At 43.8% G+C, this 17,712-nt stretch overlaps 1 protein-coding gene across 1 annotated transcript in view; it reads left to right on the top strand.

The window, feature by feature from the left end:
- BMP7 (bone morphogenetic protein 7) overlaps positions 1-17,414 on the top strand; it is a 45,487-nt gene extending 28,073 nt beyond the window's left edge. Inside the window, exons 3-7 of the mRNA XM_010192678.1 lie at positions 7,401-7,549; positions 12,793-12,990; positions 14,753-14,829; positions 15,476-15,586; positions 16,834-17,414. Of these exons, the coding sequence (XP_010190980.1) occupies positions 7,401-7,549; positions 12,793-12,990; positions 14,753-14,829; positions 15,476-15,586; positions 16,834-16,983 (685 nt within the window). The 3' untranslated portion in view covers positions 16,984-17,414. The remainder of the gene's footprint in view (positions 1-7,400; positions 7,550-12,792; positions 12,991-14,752; positions 14,830-15,475; positions 15,587-16,833) is intronic.
- The last annotated feature ends 298 nt before the right edge of the window (positions 17,415-17,712 follow it).

Below are 17,712 nucleotides of genomic sequence, written 5' to 3'. Positions count from 1 at the left end.
CTATAAAGCCAGTGTCTGGCTTAAGGAGGGTGCTGAGCAGCAGAACATCAAGTCCCCATTCATGGTCACAAATCCTGCGAGTGGGAACTGAAGGTTGCCACCAGGGAGCTGGGCACTGCTTGAGCCTCTGTCTCCTCATTCCTGGGTGCTGCGGGAAAGCAAAGCAGATTGCGGTGCTGGGGAGCGCCCATCACGGGGCACAAGGTTTGCTGCAAGGTGTTGGAGGGCATTTATCTTGTACGCCTACACAGGGAACATGTCAAAGTAAAGTTTATGGATATGAGCCTGAGAAAAATGAACTTTGACACTTTCAGAGTGGAATAATGAAATAGTTTGTGAACTACTTTGCAAAAGAAGTATCCATCTCCCTCAGACTCTCCGGTATTGCTGAAAGCAGTGGCCAGTGCAAGAATTTAAAATGGGACTTAAGGGCTGAAGAGACATGCAGGTATGCAGTGGGATGTCTGACAGCAGCTAGGCAGGTTGCATACTCAACTCCTATTGCAGCTGATAGGGATCGGTGTATTTTCAAAAAGTACTCATGCAGCTCTGGGGCAGATTATTGGTCGCGGCATCATCCTCCCTTTGTTAACCTGAGGCCGCAGAGAAAATGCAGCCTGTATAGCTCCGCTCAACATCGGAGCTCGATCCTGCCTATCTGTCTGCACATTCAGAAACTAAAATACCTCATCCCGGAGTAACATCTCTGATTTCACCGGACCCGGCACTTGCACTGTGGAGTAAATCCCAACCCCTTTGAAGTCGATGGGAGTTTTGTTACTGGAGAGAATAAAGCCAGGTACTTGTCCAGCCTTGGTAATTGAAATGTAGTTGCTACATGTTTACTTTGTGGCCATTATGGATTTCACAGGCTTCAAAGGCAGTGAATGATTTGAATGCTCAAGTTACCAGCCCTACAGAAAAATAAGATCTTGCATGATGCATTCCTGGGTCTGACTTGCAGCTGGAACGCTTTAGTTTGTGTTTCAGACTACACCACTTCTGCACCCAGATCAAACCTGAGCCCCTCTCCAGACCCTGTTCTCCCATTCATTGGTGTCTGTTTCTATGTTGTGGGTTGAAACATGTAATTCTAGTAACTAAGAAAGGCTTAGGCACACCCAGCCCGTGAAGCAGATGTGCCGCCTTTTTGGAGCCTTTTTTAAAAAGTACCAATGTGATCACTCTAGGGATGGTGCAGCAAAGAAAGGTATAGTTTATTTGAACATTGTGCCCCAGCACCATGACAGTATCTTCAACTACTAACAGCACCTAGAAAGGTACTGACAACAGCTTTGTTTTTTTTTAAATTTTTTTTTGGTGACTTATCTGCACATTGGCTGATAACCTTACTCATCCCGATACACCCTGGGGCCACAGTAGCAAGGGAACTTGCTCTCCAAGAACAGAGCTGCATCTCGTCATCTCCTTCAGACCATTCCTAAAAGCCACTGCAGCCTTCAAAACCTCTGACAAATCCAGAACTCACTTAGCAAGGCACAGCTCTTCAGAGGCGCTTGGGTAGCTGCAGGAAGCATTTTGCATACCCCAGTGGGCTCCTGCTCAGCTAAGTGATGCACTAATGAGCAGCGATTCAATGCTGAACAGAAACAGCTGTATATAACGTGTCAGAGATGTATATAACCTCATTTCTCTCAGCACTGCTTTTACAAGAGGCTTCACGTTTAGGAAACATGTTACATCTCTCTGTAACAGACTCCCATTGCCACTTCTAATCAGTCTTTGAAACCTAGAACTTGCCCTTCTCAAACACCACATAGGAAAGGGAACACGACTACTGGAGACACACAAAACAGGATTATGAATCTGCCGAAATTTTAAAGTTAAGTTAATTTCTCCTAAGGTACATCAAAATGTACACAGCTCTGATTCACTACTGCACAGCCAGTTTTCAGACCACTCCGTGGAAAGCACCTTCAGCAAACCCCACTCCTGCTGTGGCCACCCCTTCACCTGGAGGGGAGCCCAGGCTGTGTTTGGCTGGGGGCTCCTCCCCGAGGGCATGGGGAGAGTTTGTACCAGTGGGGAGGGAAAGGGAAGGATAAGCAGGGGATCCCGGGCACGCAGGGAAGGGAAGGTGTGGGAGGAGGACTGCAGCAGGTCTGTGTACAGAGGGTGTTGCAAACGTGCCAGGGAGAGGCCCAGGCTGATTCTGGGGCCCTCTCAAAGTAGGAAAGTCTGAAAAATATTTTCCTAAGCTTGTCTTTGGACAGCTGCAGCCGACTTTAAGCAATGACACCAAGCAAACTGGAATCTGGATACAACAGGTTTTTTTAATCCAAACAGATGTCTTCTAACCTCAGATCTCCTCTCACCCTCCAAGGGTGCCCTTTCTGCCTTCTCCTTCCTCCACCTGCTCAAACCTGGACATGAATTGCTCCTATCCCCCCATGCCAGCTTTGTCCTTGGGCTGTCTTGCACCATGCCTGGGACCCAAACAGCCCCTCTAGGGTTAAAATGCCAGTCAAGAGGATAGGATTATGCTCCTGGCTTAGTGGCTGGGGTTTACATGCCAAGCCAATAAGACATTTAACATATCTGTGTCTCAAGTGTTTCCCACTTTAAAATGGAAGCGGGAGGGTTGACCCATATTTGTAAAGCCATTCGAAGTCTGTTGGGAAATGTCACAGTGTCGTTACTGTTCAAAACGCTGTTTGATCTGTAATTCTTCGAACTAGCAGGTAGGGATTAGTGCGGTGCAGTGGCCAGAGGAGCCGGGCTCTTTGGGCTGGCAGATGACCTGAGCGCAGGCAGGGGTCAGCAGGACCTGTGGCAGTGGCCCTGGGCTGGCTGCTGCGAGGACACAGCCAGGTGAGCCAGAGCTCCACGTCTGCTCCCAACCGGGATCGTCAGCACATTGCAGAAATAGGCTCATCTTGCAATGTAATGGAAGTTGCTGAGAGTCACCTTCTCTTCCGCTGTCTGTCCTTCTGCCCATTTATTTTTATCCCATTTGGAAGTGCTTATTAGTATTTACTACCACTTGTCAACCAACAGCTTGAAATAACAGAGCTGACATGGGGGATGAGAAAAGTGAGTGAAGAAAATAATAGACAAAAGAGAAGATGCTGTTTGGCAGGAGGGCTACCCTAAAGCAGTACAGACCTTATAGCATTGTAGTATATAACTGCAGAGTTTCATCACGTGTTCTCTCTTGCAATTGCAGAATTACCAGCTCTTGTATTTTCACTGAGTCTCTCTTCCTCCTCCCACGTTCTTCCTCATGCCCCAGCTCATCAAGGCAGATGATTAGGAGAGATGCTGCACTTTAATTTTTGGGCATGCTTCTAACATTTATGGCTGCAAACAAAAGTGCATCTTGGAGGCTGAAAAAATACCCCAGCAAAAGGCAAAAAGCCCATACATACTATTTTAATGAAGCTTCACGGTTGTTAATCCTTATTCTCTTCTTAGAATTACTGCGTTGCCACACGGCAATTTTCTTACTGTTTCCTTTCAGGATACTCTTACTTCCCTTTGCTGTGTTTTGTCTCCCCTTATTTCTTCTTGTAGTCCTTTTCTCTTCCACTAATCGCCTGTGGTTGCTTTTACTACCCCACTCATGTCACCAGCCCTCCAGAGCCCTTCTACCTCCATAACTCCAGCCACTTTTTAGACAGATCTTATATGCGTCCTCCCCAGCCACCTTCACTTTGCAATACTTGTTATTCACCCTTGATTCCAGAAAGCACCATGTTTACTAAGGAAATTTCACAGACCGCACAGCAGTTGCATGACCTGCAGACAAATTTTTGGGACTGTTTCTAACAAGAGGGACCTCCCCTTTCTGGCGTCCAGCATGAGACACTACCAAAGGGATCAGTAGACAAGCGCCAACCTCCTGTTCTCATCTTAGCCCCCATCGACAGCCTGATGCTCGAGAAAACTGAGCTGAATGTCCTGAGTTTTATCATTGCTAAAAGCTCTGACACTCCCATTGATGTTAGTACTTTGAACGCTGAGCCATTTTGATGTGGTCTCAACAAAACATACTTGTGGTCTGGATCCAGACTTCATCATTTATGTAACTCTAATCTAGACATTAACATTTTCACGTCCCAGCGTAATTTTCTGTAAAATGAGGATCATATGCCTTTTCCTATCTCTTGGTCTGGTTGGAGGTTCAGTACAATTTCTGCAAAGGCTCTGAAGTTCTCAAATGAAGGGACTGAATGCAGAGCCAAGGAGCCAGAGTGCTCTTCTGCCTCCTGGTTGTAGAGTCATTATTCACATTGCTCCAAGAGTACTCTAAATGTGCCTACAATTGATAGGTAAGGTACCAGAGGGTGAGACGTGCACTAGAAACCTTTTCCCTTTTGCTTGGATCTTTATCTCAAACCTAAAACCCAAACCAGCCTTATTATTAGTTAGACTTAACTAGCACTGTCTGATATGACAACTCATTAGTTGGGCACCCTCAGAACAAATTTTGTTTAAGTCTAAGCAGAATAATGTTCCTTTGCCATGTTCATTATGTCTTGTCCAACAATGTCTAAAGAGCTTGCTGTCTATTAGCTAGTGATTTAATGCTGTTTGCCATAAGTCTTTGGAGAGCGGGGCTTTTCACTTGCAGAGAGGTTGTTCTTTTTAAAAGAACAAGAGGTTTCTTTCCAGCAGAACAGGCGCCACAACCTCAGGAGCCTCTGCCTGCAATGCCAGTCAGGTTTTGCATCCCATCCCTGGCCGCTGCTGGTGGGCCAGAGTGGAAAGTGCTAATCCAGGAGTGCTTCAGCTTCTCCAGAGCGCATCTGACAAGGGGTGGTTTTGGGTCTAAATGTTCCAAGAGTGTGTGGGAAGGACATTTCCCCTTAGTGTGTCCCTTTGATCTCTCTGGCTTTGGGCTTCCCCTCCAGGCCTATTGTTTGCTTATTGCTGTAACTACAGGAAAACAAACGAATTATACAATTTCCCAGACTGACTCACCCTGGTACTTGATGCCTTATGTTGTCTGGTTACTCCGATTGCATCATGTCAGCATGGGAAGCTTAAAGGCTGGTTTTTCTGAGTAATAATACTGCAGTTGAGCAGTAGTTTAAGAAAAAAATAATCAAAAAATCATTACTGCTATTATCTTCAACCTGCAAACTACAAGGGAGAAAAACCAACCAAGCCAAGTCCCAGTTAACTAAACCTTGTGTGAATCACGAGTTCCAGTCAGGGGCCATGCTTAAATGATGCAGTATGTGAATATAAAAACCCTTTACTTCTGGAAACTTGGACTCAGCCATTGGAACGGGCCAATCAGTACTACTCCCTCGTCCCTGGCTCCTCTGGGATGCGTTTTGTTCGGCATGCTGTAAACAGGGAAGGGTGGGAGGTGTTCACGTGGCTGCGTCATGCACTGTGGAAACAGGGCCATCGCTTCTGGGTGGGGATGAAACCCCAGGAAATTTGAAATTTGTCCCCCGGTTAGAGTTCAAGGATCTTACATTCCTGTAACTGATGTGTATGTGGAGGGAGGGGGTTATCTACACTGTTTATCTTCAGCTGTCCCAGCAAAGCTAACTGAGCTCTAGAGAGCAGCTTCCATACCTGGCTTGAGGCTTTCCATTGCTGCACTAAGGTCCCTTCCTGAGCCACCCGCTTTGGTTGCCCAAACATCACCAAAATACTCCCTGTGTGTTAGCAAGAAAGTGTCACAGCAAGTTCAATTCTGATGTAGGGCTTCTTCCACAAACCAAAAATTTGATTAAAAGAAAGCAAGGCTCCCCCTCTCCTGTGCCTTCCTCCATGGTAAGAACATGCTGAGCAAAGGGAAGAATTGCAGTGCAATCCCGCAGCTGCAAAACAGCTCTTGCAAGGCAGAAAGCCACTGCATTCCTCAGGCAGCACTAATTGCACTGTCAGCAGCACTGGCCGTGTCTGCAAATTCAGCCCTGTTGCATCCAAAGTTAAGCAGCAACATGCGGTGGTGAGAAAAGAGCAGAATCCTCCTTTTACACACGCTGGGCAGCGCACTCGCGTGCTCTGCAGGAACTAATTTCAGAAGTTTAATTTCATGTAAGCCAGCCCAGAGCCAGAGGCAGTGACATCCATTCGCTCACGGAGGAAAACCATCATCTCTCATATGCCTTGGCCCACAGAGGTTGAAAGGAAAGCTAGAGAGTAAAAACATTGCAAGATAACTCCATTTCTGGTTTGAATCAGCTGTGTGGGACAAAAGCCTCTAATTTCTTGGTATCTCACAGGGAATCTTAGTGATTCTTTTCACTAAAAGCTATGAGACAAAAGCCTCTCTGCTGACAGCACTTCTCAGATTCGTTTCTAATCACTTGGTATTTCTTGCAAGCAAGAGGCACTGTACAAACTAAGTTACATATATTTATTTGCACTGACAAATCAATAATAGCAAAATTAATAAGCTCTGCTTTGAGGACATGATTAAAGAGTTTTCAAAGGATATTTCTTCATTCAAAGGGATATAGCAATACTTAAAAAAGTTACTATGTTTGTGCACTGCAAGTACAAAAGCAGCTCTTATGGGACTTGTCTAGGCATTTCCACTCTGTTTCTTTGTTCCTCTTGTAAAGACATTTTTTTTTATAAAGGAACTGCATCACTATCCATTTTTTTCACTATTTCCATCCAAGTTTTATCTTGGTCTTAATTTCTGATAAGATTCCTTCTTAACAGAACCTGTGTTTTCTCAAATTTTCATTTTACAGAAATTCACCAGGAAACATTTTGTAAAACAAGAAAAGTTTCACTCTTTTCAGATGCATGAAATCCTCTCCATTTCTGATCTTTCTCAGTTTTGAGTATTAGTTCTTCAACCAGAATAACTCAGCAGAGGCCTTTAAAAAATTCAGGCAGCGAGTTGAAAGAAAAGTGCCACCCAAAGCAACGCAGACCTGTGACTGCGCAGAGGGTTATTGCCTCAATCAATTATCTGTAACCTCAGATGAACAAATTTTAAAAACCATTACATATGTTAATATATGCACACCAGTGTTCCAGCTGGATTTGCACCAGTGCTACAGTTATGCATAAAAGTCAGGAAATTATGTGTGGAAAGGATAATGAGCAGCATTGTCTGCCCAATTACCAAGTTTGCATATGCAAACAGTAATTTTGTAAATCTGTGCCTGGCAAGCGTTTTTTTCCTGACGTAGCAGCAGCAGCTCTAAGGTTAACTGTAACAGCAAAGTAACCCAAAGCCACCTCAACTCTGCTTCAACCCATCCTCCCTTTTTTAAAGAGAAGAAAAGTGCTTCATCTGAAGGTAATTAGTGGGGAAAGCACGCCAGCCCAGCACTGGCATCCTCCACCTATTACTGAAAGGCCCACAAAGTGTGTTGCTTAAAGCATGTTACATGAATGTCTATAGACTCCAGTGGAAAGCCTGGGTAACTGGGAATTACACTTCTGGTTTTTTTCAGGGATTCAGATTTGTTCCTGCTCGACTCTCGAACAATCTGGGCCGCAGAAGAAGGGTGGCTGGTGTTTGACATTACTGCAACCAGTAATCACTGGGTGGTGAATCCCCAGCACAACCTTGGCCTGCAGCTGTCCGTGGAAGGCCTCGATGGTGAGTATCAGACACCAACATCCCTCACTGAGTCTCCATTACAGGTATACAATTCCCAGCCAGGGGAAGCCTTAAGCATTCAGTACTCTTTCCTTCAAAAAGGATTTCTTAAGCATGTTTTTTCCTGAATTTGCCCAAGATGCAAGCAATTAAAAAATAATCTATAGACATATGTCATGATTTAACCCCAGCTGGCAACTAAGCACAACGCAGCTGCTCACTTACTCCCACTCGCAGTGGGATGGGGAGAGAACCAGAAGAGTGAGAAAAGTCATGGGTTGAGATAAAGACAGTTTAATGAGAAAGCAAAAGGCACTCATGCAGGCAAAGCAAAACAAGGAATTCATTCGCTACTTCTCATGGGCAGGTAGGTGTTCAGCCATCTCCAGGAAAGCAGGGCTCCATCATGCATAACACCGTAACTCCAAACATCCCCCCCATCCTCCTTGTTCCCCCAGCTTTATATGCTGAGCATGACATCCTATGGTATGTGATATCCCTTTGGTCATTGGGGTCAGCACTGCTCAGCAATAATGAAAACATCCCTGTATTATCAACAGTTTCCAGCACAGGTCCAAAACATAGCCTCATCCCAGCTATGGAGAATTAACTCTGTCCCAGCCAAAACCAGTACAGTCATTTTTCTATTAGCTATGTACACATTCCCATAAAGGTACATATATGCTGCTGGCTGATTTGCAGGTAGTGCAGTGCAGTCAAGGAGAGAGGAAGAAACTCTGCTATGTGTGAAAAGACACAACTGGGTGATGTTGAAGGCTGGTGTAAATTGGCACAAAAGTCCTTTCAAATTCAGAGAACAGCTAGGAAACGTTTTAATTTCCTTTGTGGCAGTAGAAATGACTGGTAAAGTCATGCCTGGTCTGGACTGCAAGATCTGCAGCGTGCTTATGGTACAAACCTGTGAAGTTTGGGAATGAGTAGGAAGACCTGGCTCTGAAACATCTCCAGAAGGAATGTGTTTGAAATGAGGGGGGAGTTTTCCTAGTCAGGTCTTAACTAAAAAGTCATGTTGCTTTGTCTTAAAGTTAAGATTCATGATGCTCACTTGGGGACTTGTGCAAGGAAAAGAGTGTACCCTGGATCTTCTGGGGGGTTCCTAGGACCCAGGACCCTCTGGAACTGTCTGGCTGCCCCACAGGAGAGGTTAAGCAAAACCCAGCTCAAAACTATGATAAATACCCTGAATGTAGTTACCTAAGGACATACTTTCATTCTCCAGATATGCATCTATGATATCACTTGCTGTTGGCTTTTATGCAACACTCTGAACGTTTCCAGTAAGTAGCATTTTGCATAAAGACTCTGCAAAGCATTTTTTAATCAGGCAACCTACAGAGAGCAATTTACAACATGAAAGGGTGATTTTATCCATGTGAGACCTGCGCAGAGAGGTGCACAGGGTTTGTTTTAACCTGCCCTTTCTGAGCGATCAGTGAAGGCAGAAACCCAAACAGATACAAAACAGGAGCTTCACCATGGAAGTTACCAGTCCCCACCTCAATGACAGATGTTTTACCATCTTTGCATAAAGATTCAAATTCAACCTGATTTACAACTTAATCTTAACTCTTAAAGAGTAAGGCAAATTAACAGCCAAGACAAGCTTAACCTGTTTTCAAACACTTGTCTTTGGTTTTAGTTTCCAGTTTGCCTCCTAAAGAAAATGCTTGGAAGTACAAAAGCTGTGGCCGTGATCATGGCACATTCATTCACTTCTGGTTCACGCACAGGAAAAACATCGAGAGTCCACAGAAAAGTGATAGCTGGAAGTAGGTTTAATATCTTCAAACACTATAGATACTACAGTATCATGCTCACACTCTTATACTTATAAAGCCTTCTTATGACTCTGTCCTCCCCATCCTCACCTAGGGATATTACAGCAAAAGTCAGTCCCGTTATTCAGCATTACAAAGGCAGGCAGCTGATTTGTGTGTACATTACAGATTTCAATGGATACTGTTCAGGATCCTGCATCCAAGGAAATACTGCAACCTTGCACACTCTTATAGTAACTCTGCCTGCTCTGCTGGAGCAATTGGAAGTGGACCCTTAAAAGCATACTGCCAGATCTATCAGAGTGAGCTTTCAAAGACCGAAGCTCCCAGATTCAGTGATAACTTCATTCTCATCTGTTATTCAACTCAATGGAAGTCAGGAACCTGGTTTCTTTTTACGTTCTTGAAAAATCTGCCCAAGTTTGTAAAGGGTTGAAATAATATAAAAAGTGACTTGCCAATTTCTCAAAAGAGATTAACAAAATACTTTAATCAGCCTATCATTAAAGTTAGGTAAGTTTTTAAAAAGTAAATATAGAGATACAGGACCCAATTGTCTTCTTGTCTTCTGTAACCAGGTCCCTTGGCAGCACACCTTTGCACTCTCAGATCTCAACCATACACATAATTTTTTCTTTATATTTTGAATGGCAAGGACATGTCCTTTCTTGCTCCCCAAGTTTCATTTTGGACATAGACCAACTGTGTGCTAGCAAGAAAGCTGCTTTTACACCTGGACTTCATATGAAACTCATATGCTGCAAACACAGCAGGATTTTGATGCAACACGATATGCTTGAGCAGTCCTCAAAGCTTTAACTGAATTAGAAAAAAAACCCTCTATTTGTATCTGTTGTTACATATAGAGATCTCTAACCATGAAGCCAATACAGTCTATGTAAAAAAAATCTGACATCATAAGCGCCATCCAGATGAAATTGTACAAAAGAAATGGATTAATTTAACTGATTTAATTAATTTAATTTAACTTAATTAATTTTTATTTCTTTATAATCTTACCAAATAAGTCTACCAAAGTGTATAACTAGGATTGAATGAGAGGGTATTTGTTTAGTCTTAGAAAATGGGGATCAGCTGAAGCAGCAAGCAAAAGGAAGATTCGAGTGACTCAGCAGCCATCAGCGAGCTCTCAGCCCAGCACCAATGCCTTGCTTGGCAGCAGCACATGAGAACAGCAGCTGCCCATTTAGCTTTACTTAATTTATTACTTAAGATCCCATTTTTGACAGTATTAAAAAAGCAGCTACATAAAACCAGATAAAGCCACATGCTCTGGTTCAAGAGCACAGGTTTAGTTCTTTTGGGAGAAGTTTATAATTGTCTGATGGTGACTACACACATGTCCTTGTGTTTAACCTTGTTTTCTGGATGAATAGGAAAGTTAGAAAGTGTATTTTTCCCATCTTTATTAGAAAGAAATACGCTACTTTGCATACAGAGCATTGCATGCCTTTTTTTCCCCCTAAGGAAAGACGGCCACCATACTGGTCTTGACCATGTCATGTTGGTGTTACATGAGGAATTCATTGGTCAAGTGCTACTGATTGCTATGCTAATGCAGATCCATTACACCTGTCAGTGTGAAACTGGGTCCCCTCACTGCATAGCACTGACCAGTAGAGACATGGTAAAGGTAAAATAATTGACACTGGACAAACCACAGCCATAGCTGTACTTGTGAGTTTAAACAGCTTTGGGAAGCAGGAAGGCTGCTTCTCCTCGGGAGAAGCCATAGAAGCAGTGTTCAGTGTGCTCTGACTCCTGCAGCTGAGCTTGTTTTCAGGAAATAAGGCTTCGATCTGGCAAAACCCAAGCACAAGTGGAACTACTTATATATTTAGCATTAGCTACTTGCTTAAGCACTTTGTGGACTCAGCCTCAAATGTTTAAAATGAAGACTGTTTGGACAAGTTTATGGAAAGGAGCTTAAGCAGAAGGTGAAGTTGTTGATGTGTGTCCACAAATAAATCTACTACATGAGGTTTTGCATTTGCTATTTTCTCCCAAGCTTTCCTGGTGCCCTGTCTGAGTTCAGCTTTGGTTTATCTGGTTTGCAAGGCCTGGCTCCACTCCTCCACACACCATGGGACCTGGCTGTGCCAGGCAGCCGTCCTGCTGCCAAGATCCCATTACAACACCTGTCGAGCCAGTCCTCTCCACCAAGGCCAGGAATTGCAGCCTGGGACTTGCTGGCTGCCTGCACACTTTAGAAAAGTAGAGAATGGACTCCAGCTGAGGCCAGGCCATTTCTTGGCCTCAAGCTTTGACCACAGCCCCCTTTGATGGGTCTACCACCTTTACCAATCTTTTGGCCATGTGCAAGAGCAAAGATGGAAACAATTCCGTAAAGACAATCTATAGGCTTTGGCATTTGCCTTACTCATCTTAAAACCAGCAGTTACAGAATATTACCTATTAAAACTTCAGGTTACCAACTTCTTTTCACATGGGAGGCAGAAACTAGTAAGATAAAGAAATTTTTCACAGTAGAGCCCCTCACCTGCTCTCCCTGGCCAGGCCTTTCTGGGCTTCTCTAGGAAAGTATCAGCTGCCCTGTGGCATAGCTACATTATGGCTGCCAAGGCCCAGCTCTGTCCTTAGCAAAAGGACCACAAAAGCCATTACCATAACTTTGACTTAGCAGCAGCACTCAGTAGCTCAGGACAGGATAAATCTGGATATCACTCCTGCATTTCCCAACAGTGCCCAGGCACCCTTTGGAGGCAATAAGGAGAAATGTTAAATTTCCTGCCACTGCCCACTTGCTCCATCTTTTATAGGTTGATTTCATTCTACAGAGAAACCACCTAATCATCTTTTACCAAAATCAAAATTATTTTAAAAGCCCAGGATGAAGGAAGCATGAGGAGTAATCAACAGTTTTAGAACAAAGTTACCGGGTACAGCAGTGCTGAGACAGAGCAATAAGCAAAATATCTCCAAACATCTGATCTGTTTGTTTCAGCTACAGTATATCTGGAACGTGGTCAACATTTCATGCAAGGCATTTTTTTATTTTCAGTTAATAACCTTCCAGTGGGAATTTAGTGTTCCTATGGGCTAAATTTTATGGTTCCTTTTATAGGATCACTTCAAATTATATGTTGGTGAACTTAAAGAAACCCCTCTAAAGAATGCAGGAAAAGTTAATGATAAGTGGATTTAGGGTAAAATAATTACATGTAGGACTATTTTATGTAACTTTTACATGCAGATATAAAATGAAGTTAGCTGTGCTGGGCTGCTCTTGTCAGAAGCAGCTTTGCCAATTAAGTCCAGGCCCTTGGTGGATTGGCACATAGAGATGCCTGGGAATCACCCCTACCAGGCAGGCTGCAGCTTTTCTCTTTCTTGTCCTTACTATGTCTACTGAAAAATGAAAAGTTACTACAAACCTACTTATCAGCCCATTCTGTTCTTAAGGGCAAAGCATCAATCCCAAACTGGCGGGTCTCATTGGAAGGCATGGCCCACAGAACAAGCAGCCGTTCACCGTAGCCTTTTTCAAAGCCACCGAGGTCCACCTCCGCAGCATTCGCTCCACAGGAGGGAAGCAAAGGAGCCAGAATCGATCAAAAACACCAAAGAACCAGGAAGCTTTCCGGGTGTCAAACATTGCAGGTACAGGGCAGGTTGCGGGGTTGGTGTTTCTGGACACGGGATAATGCTCTGATGGACTTGACACCAGATGGGAAGAGTTTCTCCCATATTCAGTCTGTTTGTTGTCTCTCTGGTCTATCACCAGTGTTCCCTTGCTGGTTTGAAACTACTTTGGAGGAGGAATTATTCCAAAAAAGTTAGAAAACTAATGTTTCTTTGAAACAACATTAAACTGCAGTATTTCTTAATCCAATAGGGGAAAAAAAGGCATCTAACCTGAAAATCTCCTTTTCTACCACATGAAATAAATTCTCATTTTGAAATAGAATACCAATTCCTTACATTAAACCAATGAGTAAGTGATAAAAACAATATTGTATTTCAGGGGATCTGAATAAAAATGTAGATTTTCAGAGTTTGTGATTTTAAGTTCAGTTCCCAAAAAGTTTTGTAGTCCCAAAAGTTTTGCATGGAAGAGCAAAACCCATTCGTTGCTCAGGATAATTGCAGCTATTTTGGTGGGAGCTCTGCTTCCTAATATGGAAGAAAACTCCATCAGGCATTGAAAATAGAGACGTGGCTTAATTACGAGATACCTCAGAATAATGGGCCCTTGGTGACCTTCCCAGCAGGAACCACAGGGCCAGCTCCACGGAGGACAGTGGCAAATTCCAGCTCTATTTGTGCGAGCGCTTCTCTGAATGGAAAAAGAGCTGGCAGGGGGTGGAAGGAATAGGACAACGTAGGGCACAACATCGTCTTAGGTGACTCAGCTCCACCTTGGGTTGCCTGGGGTTACCTGCAAGGCCATGGCAGAACTCTCTCCCATCAGTCGTGTTGCAGCTTCCCAATATTTAATTGAGTCATTCCTGTCCTAGAACTAAAGATTTTTTTCTGCAGCCTCGGAGATAGGTGCACCCAAAATCCTGAAGTATCTTAAAATGGTTTTCCGTGGGTTATGCTTCTGAGCTCAGGGTTTTGTAGTTCCCCAAGCACAGAGGGTCTGCGGTTTAAGTGTGTGTTTTTATCATCTGATACATCAATTCCATTTGTAAAGGATGGGTAGTGGACAAAAGAATTTTCTTTTTAAGTAGATTAGACAAGTCCCTGTAATCAGTGTTCTGCTTCCAGTGTGGGGACCCATGTTGGGTTAGTTTCCAACAACAAGAGTTGAAGAAATATTTTCCAGTACTTCTGCTTGGGTGTTCAGCTCAAACTGTATGTCCAGGATGGACACAACTTTAAAACTGCACTGATAGCCATGGTTGTTCACATCCACGATTCAGACCCTTTATTCTTTGGCTTCAGCCAAGTCTGTGGTCTGGACCCAACTGCACTGGACAGAAGAACAGATTCCACATTACCTTAATGTCCTATGTTGCCTTTGTAGGCAACTATCACCAGTAACACAAGTGATTCAAAGACAGTGAAAAATTTAGAAAATAGGTAAAGGAGGCCTTTCCCTTTCACTCCTTTCACAGGTTCTCATTTTAGGCAATAACCAGAGGTCTGCTTTCTGCTCATATGAGGTCAGAGGAAGCCCAGAAAAAAAACCCCAAACCTATTTTCCCATGCCTTTTTTGGCTTTACAGAAAAAGCCAGAGGGGCATTTCACATGTATTTTTTTGACTAAAACTGAAAATATTAAAAAAAAAGCCACAAGTGCCACAGATGAGCAGTGATGCCTCACTCCCTGCTGGGGCATTGCTGTAGGTACTGAGGCATTGCTGTGGGCGCTGGGGTGGCCCCCACCCTCCTCACAGCTCCCTTTCCCCCCATGCAGAGAACAGCAGCAGCGACCAGCGACAAGCCTGCAAGAAGCACGAGCTCTACGTCAGCTTCAGGGACCTGGGGTGGCAGGTGAGGGCTGTGCGCGGCCTTTGCACATCGCTTATTGAGCTGCAATAGGGAGAACAAGCCAATAACTGGATTTCATTTTTCTTTTTTAATCTCTGAAGGAAAAGATGTGTATTACCTTTAGTGTGCTTAATAAGTGCTTCCACAAAGTTAGAGTATACAAATACTTAGTGTGGGGCTGGCTAGAAACTCAGCACACTTAGGTCCTTGTACAAAACTGTAGTTGCCTGAATTTCCTCTGGCAGTGCTGAATGCACATACAGCTGTCCATTTTCATTTATCGGTTCTTTTAGATCCGGTTAAAGGCATTTTAGTTTTTGAAACCTCGTACTTGCATTTCAGCGATGGGCAAAGTGATGCTTGTGGTCAGCCGGGAGGACACTGCTGAATGGATAAACAGCTAAACCCTTAGTTCAGCTCCTCCCTGGGCACATTGGCAAAGTGGGATCTGTTCCTCCAGGAAAAGCAGCCGCTTTACTGGTGTATAAGATAGCATCAGAAAGGCCAATGTACCAGGTTTTTATTTTGCAGGCCACGGTAATTGTATGTGGATGTATGAATTGTTAGATTTATGTGCTATTTTACTTTCTGTTTCACTGCACAATATTTTTGTCTTTCTCCACAATCTAACTTCTTCAATTTACTCAAGGACTGGATCATCGCTCCAGAGGGCTACGCTGCGTATTACTGTGAAGGAGAATGTGCTTTCCCACTGAATTCATATATGAACGCTACAAATCATGCCATTGTACAGACACTGGTAGGTGCACTGTACTCCTAGTACAGAGTTATTGCTGATGGGTGCTGCTCAGAAATAAGTTTATACCCCAAGAAAATCTCTTAAGTGAACAGGAGGAGGAAAGTCTGCATTAGTGCATTACAATGCCTGCAGCATCTGGCTCAACATGTCTAGCCAAGTGGCCTGAATTAGTAGTTGGCTAGGAATTACCCTGTCTTTGCTGCAAGCATTGACACGCTCTCTCTAGTTTAAAAGGGCCCCATGATAGATATCTTAATGGTGGTGTAGTCCCACTGCATGGGAAGGAAAGAGCAGGATGTGAGACCCACTATCAGCATCTCTTGGAAAAACTCCATAAGGATACACTGTATGCTGTGGCCAAAAGCAGATCTGGGGGCAGAATGAAGAATGGGTCAGCGAATCCCAAAATTATGCAGCCCACAGCTGCTCTGTGGGTGTATTTGTTTTATGAAATTACACAAAGTTGTCCATGTGGGAACCCTGAGCTGGTGTGTCCCCATGACAGTGCCAGTGCTCAGGGGGATGTTGGCTGGGGGCCCAGCCCAGCTGTGCCACCAAAGCCAGTGCACCAGAGCTCTTGGCACAGGCCAGAAGATGCACTGGTCCCGAGTGCCCTGGCCATGCAGCACCCCCAGTTGACCGGCCTGGTCACCCTCCCCTATACAGCTCGGGTCCAGCTTGAGAGCCCAGGCCCCCTGCACACACCTGCGTGTCACCCCACCTTTTCACCACATCCCGTGCCTTGTGTACATCTGAGGATGACATCACAAAAAGTATTAGGGAAACAAGAAGCGTCTACATTTCCAAGGGAAGAAATATCTGCATGTTTTTCTCCTCATAGATTGCTTTTTATTTGCTTTTTTTCCCCTCCTCTTGGAGGTCCTGCAGCAGGGAGGCCAGGGGACCCAGAGCCCTTGGCCCCAGATGGGTCTCGATACTGACAGCATTTCTCTCAAAGCCTTTCCCGCGCATCCCGCAGAGTATACCGTAACTGGTACACTTCTGACAAATGGGGCTTCTCTAATGAAAACCTGCTTCACTGAAAGATTCACCCAAGATCTGACTTGGGTGCGTGCGTCAGCCTCCGTACGTGCCGGGGACATCTCAAGATGTTTGTACACAAAGCCAGGTGTTTAAAACATGTCTGCATGAGTGTATGGGACAGACAGAAGGTTGCCTGGAAAAGAAAAATGTGCCGGGGAAAGGGGAAAAGTAAATCTTAACATGCATCTACTTTTATTCCCCAGGTTCACTTTATAAACCCAGAGACTGTGCCGAAACCCTGCTGTGCTCCTACACAACTCAATGCCATCTCAGTGCTCTATTTTGATGACAGCTCCAATGTTATCTTAAAAAAATACAGGAACATGGTGGTACGAGCATGTGGCTGTCATTAGATTGGTAGGAAAGTGAGAAAAAGTTATTTGTAAAGAGTGGTTTTGTACGGCTGCGTGGGGGAGGGGAAAAGGTTAGCACTCCAGCAATGGGTTTAAGAAAATCCCAAACAGTTTTTACGACTGGGCTTCTGAAAGTTCAGACAATGGAATAGTTTCTGGATCTAAGTGGCATTTGAAGACATTTTGTTTTCGTTTATTACAGACAATGAGCTTGTAAACTGAAACAAGCCAGAGAAACCATTTAAAACCAAATCTGCCTACAAAATTGGCTCCTACAGTACATACTTTTGCAAATGAGTCTGAAGATTGCAAACTCACTAGTGTTGATTGTGAGTTAAAAAGTAATAATCTATCCAAGGTGAGAATGTGCTGTGACTAATAAGCATGTGTAGTTCCTGTAATACAGTTTGCAATAAAATAAGTGAACAAAATATACCTGGAGTGAACAGGTATTTTGTTAGAAAATTATTACCTCTATCTCTCTGTTTGCTGCAAAGATCAATTACATGCAACTTCCAGTTTTAAACTACAGTATCAAAAGCTGTATCTGGATTGACTCAAGTTCAAAGGACAGATTAGTCTAAGGAAAAAAAAGTCTAATTGGCAAGAAAAAGAACTGAAGAAAATAACTTGGAAAGAGCAAGACTTTTTGGGTATACTTTTTTTTGTCAACAGAGAAAGAAATTTCCTCTAGAAGCAGAGAGAATTTGCGTTTGCTATGAACTTGAA

The sequence above is a fragment of the Mesitornis unicolor genome, unplaced genomic scaffold (genome assembly GCF_000695765.1).
Source record: "Mesitornis unicolor isolate BGI_N332 unplaced genomic scaffold, ASM69576v1 scaffold17400, whole genome shotgun sequence".
Taxonomy (NCBI): domain Eukaryota; kingdom Metazoa; phylum Chordata; class Aves; order Mesitornithiformes; family Mesitornithidae; genus Mesitornis; species Mesitornis unicolor.
The sequence above is the reverse complement of the archived record's forward strand: the minus strand, read 5'-3'. Positions and strand labels throughout refer to the sequence as shown.